Source organism: Belonocnema kinseyi, chromosome 3 (genome assembly GCF_010883055.1).
Source record: "Belonocnema kinseyi isolate 2016_QV_RU_SX_M_011 chromosome 3, B_treatae_v1, whole genome shotgun sequence".
In the NCBI taxonomy this organism is placed as follows: domain Eukaryota; kingdom Metazoa; phylum Arthropoda; class Insecta; order Hymenoptera; family Cynipidae; genus Belonocnema; species Belonocnema kinseyi.
The window spans coordinates 118731420-118738305 of record NC_046659.1 but is presented as its reverse complement, the minus strand read 5'-3'; the positions used below and the strand labels follow the sequence as shown (position 1 = coordinate 118738305).

Sequence of the window (6886 nt, the reverse complement as noted above, 5' to 3'; positions counted from 1 at the left end):
AAAGGAAGAATTTTCATTAAAAATGATGAATCTTTAACTGAAAAAATCTATTTATAACAAAACAGTTGAATTTAACCAAAAAAGACGACTTTTTCAGCCAAGAGAGAAAAAATAATAAACTGTTGAATTTTCAACTAAAAACGATTGATTTTCAATCAAAAATAGAATATTAATTAAATTTGTAGTTAAAAAACAACACTAATTTTCAATAAAAAAGTTAAATACAGTCGCATAAAGCTACTTTAACAAATAAAGAAAAATAAAGAAAAAAGTTATTCAATTTTATATTAAAATTAGAAAAAAAAGCATGCTCTCAAAAAAAAATTCCCTCGGATTCATTAAAATTAATAAAAACTTACGCAAGTTTCTGAGTGTTGCAAATATATAAATTAACTCCACTTTGTACGAGAGAAAATCGTTCATCGATGCATCCAACAAATGTCAAATTTGATAAAATTTCTCTCAGACCTGCATGATAATTATCCTCCACTTCTTTTCTGAGCATCAAAACGCTCTTCAACTTAACTTCTCGTCTAAAATCATTTACCGAATAGGATTTAAATTCCGTGAGCTGTGTACCCTTCACTGGACTTTCATTTAAACTTTCGTCACTATTTGTCATACTTTTTTCTCTAAGCTCTTTATCAGTTTCTTCATTTTCAATATTTTTTGGACTAATTTCGTCATTTTCACCACTGCCCCAGCGTTTATAAATATTTTTAAGTGCTCTGTCAGCCGTCATGGTGCTTTCAGCCACAATTTCAATGTCGATAGATTGATTATTTTTTTCTTTCTCGACATCGGATTCGTCTGAATCGGAAAGCATGAAGCATGTTGAATTATCTGCTTCCACAACAGAATTATCCGAAATTTTCGATTTTGCCAAGGAAGTACTCTCATTTTTCTCTTCCGCAATCGGTTGATTCTTCTGAGACGCATTTTCCGCTGTCTCATTTTTTGAATTTCGGCTATCATCTTCAACTTTATCATCTTTTGATTTATTTTCTTTAGCTTCCTCGGAACTCGTTTTATTTTCTCTAAGAGCGGGGTTAATAGTGAAGCTGAATTTATCCAGTTTCTGGTCCGTGGAACTCGTTCTCACCATTTCATGGGCGTAAAGTTTTTTCGTTTTATCTGTCTGTTTAGTATCGTATTCGGGTAAAACTTCTTTCAAAACCTCCTTGGTAACATCAACATTTGGCAATTTTGACTGCATATAAAAAGTTCTGGAAGCATTAACACCCGAGAGTTTTTCGTCCAGGGCAATCTTAACTTTTTCGATAATAGAATCTTCATGAAGGAACCGAACTTCATGTTTTGTTGGATGTACATTAACGTCCACATTCGCAGGATCAATTTCGAGTGACAAATAACACCAGGGATGAGTTTTTTTCGGCAGATGTACGGAATAGAGGTCTTCTATCATTTTTTTTATCACTAGAAAGTGGACATAATTTTATCTTAATTTATATTTCAGTGAAAACGGGACTTGAATTATTTTAGTAAATTCAAAATAGTATTAATTGTAGCATAAATTTGGAAAATTAGTTGCAAAATCACAGCTTTTTGAACACTTTGTAAAAAAATTCATATTGCCAAAGATTTCAGAAGAATTTAAATGATGTCTCAAAGATTTCAGTTTTCAAATACTTCGCAAAAATTTCGGACATATTTAAAAGATTTCACAAAGACTTCAATTATTTCCCAGATTTCAATAATTTCACAAATATTACCAAATATTTTAAAAATATTTTTAATGTTTCGCAGATTTTCGAAAGATTTCAATAATTTCACAAATGTTTCAAAAATATTTCGAAGATTTCAAAAGATTTCAATGTTTTTCCAAAGATTTCAAATATTTCGAAAAGATTCTAACAAGTTCACAAATATTTTCAAATATTAAAAAAATATTTTTAATATTTTACAAAGATTGCAATGATTTTCTAAAAATTTCACAAAGATTTCAAATTTTTCGCAAAAAATGCGGATAGTTTGCAAAGATTTCACAAAAACTGCAATGATTTCCCAAAGATTTCAACAATTTAAAAATATTCCAAATGTTTTAAAAATGTGTTTTATATTTTATAAAAATTCCAATGATTTCCTAAAAATTTAAATATTTCGTAAAGGGTTCGGATAGATTTAAAAGATTTCATTTTAATTATATTTTTATTATATTTTTTATATTTTAATTATTATAATAATTACATTAATATATTAAAAAATATATTATAAAATATTTTAATTATTTCGCAAAGATTTCACAAAAATTACGATTAAATAAAAAAATTTTTACAAATTCCTAAATGATTTTCCAAAGATTTGAAATATTTAAACAAGTTCACAAATATTATCGAATATTATCGAATATTTCAACAATTTCAACAATATACAAAAATTCTTCAAAAATACTTTCAAAGTGTTTTAATGATTTCCCAAACATTTCAAAGATTTTCAAAGCTTTCAGATAGATTTCGAATATATTTAAAAGTTCTACAAAGGCATAAATGATTTCCGAAAGATTTCAATAATATCACAAATGTTTCAAGAATATTTCGAAGAATTCCAAAGATTTCAATGATTTCCTAAAAATTTTAATATTTCGTGAAGGGTTCTTATAGATTTAAAAGACTTCATTTTAATTATATATATATTTTTTAAATATTTAAATATTTTAATTATTATAATAATTACATTAATATATTATAAAATATATTATAAAATATTTTAATTATTTCGCAAAGATTTCACAAAAATTTCGAATAAATAAAAAAAATTTTACAAATTCCTAAATGATTTTCCAAAGATTTGAAATATTTAAACAAGTTCACAAATATTATCGAATATTATCGAATATTTCAACAATTTCAACAATATACAAAAATTCTTCAAAAATACTTTCAAAGTGTTTTAATGATTTCTCAAACATTTCAAAGATTTTTCAAAGATTTCAGATAGATTTCGAATATATTTAAAAGTTCTACAAAGGCATAAATGATTTCCGAAAGATTTCAATAATTTCACAAATGTTTCAAGAATATTTCGAAGATTTCCAAAGATTTCAATGATTTCCTAAAAATTTTAATATTTGTGAAGGGTTCTTATAGATTTAAAAGACTTCATTTTAATTATATATATATTTTTTTTAATATTTAAATATTTTAATTGTTATAATAATTACATTAATATATTATAAAATATTTTAATTATTTCGCAAAGATTTCACCAAAATTTCGAATAAATAAAAAAATTTTTACAAATTCCTAAATGATTTTCCAAAGATTTGAAATATTTAAACAAGTTCACAAATATTATCGAATATTATCGAATATTTCAACAATTTCAACAATATACAAAAATTCTTCAAAAATACTTTCAAAGTGTTTTAATGATTTCCCAAACATTTCAAAGATTTTTCAAAGATTTCAGATGGATTTCGAATATATTTAAAAGTTCTACAAAGGCATAAATGATTTCCGAAAGATTTCAATAATTTCACAAATGTTTCAAGAATATTTCGAAGATTTCCAAAGATTTCAATGATTTCCTAAAAATTTTAATATTTCGTGAAGGGTTCTTATAGATTTAAAAGACTTCATTTTAATTATATATATTTTTTAATATTTAAATATTTTAATTATTATAATAATTACATTAATATATTATAAAATATATTATTAAATATTTTAATTATTTCGCAAAGATTTCACAAAAATTTCGAATAAATAAAAAAATTTTTACAAATGCCTAAATGATTTTCCAAAGATTTGAAATATTTAAACAAGTTCACAAATATTATCGAATATTTCAACAATTTCAATAAAATACCAAATTCTTCAAAAATATTTTCAAAGGATTTCAATGATTTCCCAAACATTTCGAAGATTTTGCAAAGATTTCAAATATTTCGCAAAGATTCGGATAGATTTAAAAGTTTCACAAAGGCATAAATGATTTCCAAAATATTTCAATAATTTGACAAATGTTTCAAAAATATTTCGAAGATTTCAATGATTTTCCAAAGATTCCAAATATTTCGAAAAGATTTTAACAAGTTCACAAATATTTTCAAATATTTAAAAAATATTTTTAATATTTCACAAAGATTTTCGAATTACGCATTATAGACTGAATGATACCATAATTGAAAATGATAACAAATCAAATAATGATTGAAAAAACGGTTGAAATCTAACTTGGGAGAGACTTTCTTTTCAAAAAATTTGTAAAATTCCCAGTCAAAAAATAAATTCACTATCATTGCCACCCTGAAAAATAGAATTTTAAACTAAAACAAAAAAAGAATTTTCAACTGGACTAGTTAAATTTTAAGTTAAAAAAATTAATTATAAAAAAGATTGTTAAGTATAAATCTTTTAGGTGAATTTTCAAGGAAAAATATGAATTCTCAACAAAAAATTTAGTTAATATTTCACTATAAGAGGGCCTTTGATTTTAAATAAAAAATGGTCGAATTCAGCTCAAATGAATTTTCAAACAAGAAGACTAATTTTGACCAAAAAAGACGAATTTTCAATTAAAAAATACAATTTTTCTCACAAAAATTAAATAGTTAAGTTTTTATTTGAAAACAGAATATTCAACCAAGGAGATACATTTTCAGTAAAAAAACTATTATTTTCAGTCAAAAAAATAATTATTTAAAAAAATATGTACATTTTTAAACAAAGTGATGAATTTTTAACTAAAATGATTAATCTTCAACTGAAAAAGTTGAATTTAAACTGAAAATCGAAATACCTCCGTAGAATGCAAAATTATTAATATAATTGAATAGAATTTTTTCAGATTACTCTTTTGTTTTCAATTTTTATATGTTTTATATTAATTTAATCTTTAATTTTTTATTATTTATATATTTGTGCAAATATAAAAGCACTCAAGTAAATCCAACGCCTGAAAAAAAATGCATGACACTATTTTGCTAATATTTTTCAAAATTGATGCCACTATTGACCCTATTTTTTAAAATCTCTGAGGTGAATTCGAGCTCTATAAAATATAGCTTAAAATTTGCTTATTGTGAATTTTACTCACTCGAAGAATCAACAAGTCTGTGGTTGATGAACAGAAGAAGCGTCATTCTTTTATTGGAATAATTCGGATTCGTTATGAGTGCGTGTAATTTAAAATTGTGTTTATCATCTTTTAGATCGATTTCGAGAAGTTCACGAGCTACTGGATTGCCATATAAAACTCGGATATTGTTAGTTTTCGTAGAAGAATGAGGCGTTCGAACCTGTATTTAAAATTTAAAAAATTGTATCGAAAATTAAAAAAAGAAATACCTAACAGCATTAGATTTACATTTATATTTTGAAAATTATAAATTTTTAAAATATGCAAACACTACAAAAAACTGGAAATAAATTAAATTAATTTTTTACAAAAATATTGGAAAAAATGTCAGTCAATAATTATTCTGTGAGCTGCATGATATATTCATTAAAAATTGAAGAATCGCTAAACCCAACATTTCAAAAAATACTTAAGCAGGGCGTCTACTCAAATCATGGAAAAAAAATTACCTGACATAAGTAAAATTACTGTAAGTACTATATTGATTTAAATTAAAAACGCTTCAAATTTATAACTTTTCGAGTAAAAACATTGCATTTTTAACAAGATAGATGACTTTTTATCCAAATATTTGATTTTTCAACCTAAAATATATTTTTTTCTATCAAAAAGACGATTTTTCTACAAAATACATAAATTTCCAAGCAAATACTTGAAATTTATACTAAAAAGATAAATTTTTAAACAAAAAAGGAATAGTTAAATTTTTAGTAGAAAAATAATAATTTTCAACCAAAAAAAAAGAATTTTCAATATAATAGTTCAACTAAAATTATCAATCATTAACTGAAACAGTTAGATTTTAAAGCAAAAAGATGAATTTTCAACAAAAATTATTAATTTTTAACTGGAATAGTCGAATTTTCAATGAAAAACATGAATTTTCAACGAAAATGAAGGATTATTCAACTGGATGCGTTCAATATAAAGTTAAAAAATTAATTTTCACCAAAAAAAGATTAATTTTCAACTAAAATAATTAATCGTTTACTGTATTAGTTTAATCTTTAACAATGAGAAAAATGAGCGTTTAATAAAAGAGTTGAACTTTTAAACAAGTATTCGCATTAAAAACAAAAAAATGAATTTTCAATTATAATGATGAATCTATAACTGAAAATGTTAAATTTTTAACCAAGGAGTTCGATTTTCTCCCAAAAAAGACAAACTTTCAACAAAATAGTTAAATTTTCTTTTAAAAATATAAATTTTAAACCAACAAAATCAACAAATTTTCGACAAAATAATAAAATTTTCAAGCAAAATGATAAATTTTCAATTAAAATGATGAATTTTCAACTGGAATAGTTGTATTTTTTACCGAGGAAATAAATTTTCTCCCAAAAAAGACAAATTTTCAACAAAATAGTAGACTTTTCAACTAAAGAAGATCAATTTTTAATCGGAAATAGGATAATTAATTTTTAAGCAAACAAATTTTTGATAAGATAGTAAAATTTTTAACCGAACTGATAAATTTTCAATTAAAATGGTAAATCTTCAACTGGAATAGTTGACTTTTCCATCACGGAAAGTAATTTTCTTCCCAAAAAAGGACAAATTTTCAACAAAATAGTTGAATTTTCAACTAAAAAATATAAATTTTTAACCGTAAATTGAATAATTAAATTTGAAACCAACAAAATCAACTAATTTTCGACCAAATAGTACAATTTCAACCAAAGTGATAACTTTTCAATAAAAATTATGAATCTGTAACTGAAAATATTACATTTTTAACCAAGGAAATCGATTTTCTCCCAAAAAATACAAACTTTCAATAAAA

General features: G+C 23.5%; 1 protein-coding gene across 1 annotated transcript in view; it reads right to left on the bottom strand.

The window, feature by feature from the left end:
- Positions 1-6886, bottom strand: part of LOC117168674 (DNA mismatch repair protein Mlh1) — a 32110-nt gene that overhangs the window by 15898 nt on the left and 9326 nt on the right. The window contains exons 5-6 of the mRNA XM_033354342.1: positions 5059-5260; positions 360-1437 (exon numbers count right to left, since the gene is read on the bottom strand). Coding sequence (XP_033210233.1) covers positions 360-1437; positions 5059-5260 — 1280 coding nt within the window. The remainder of the gene's footprint in view (positions 1-359; positions 1438-5058; positions 5261-6886) is intronic.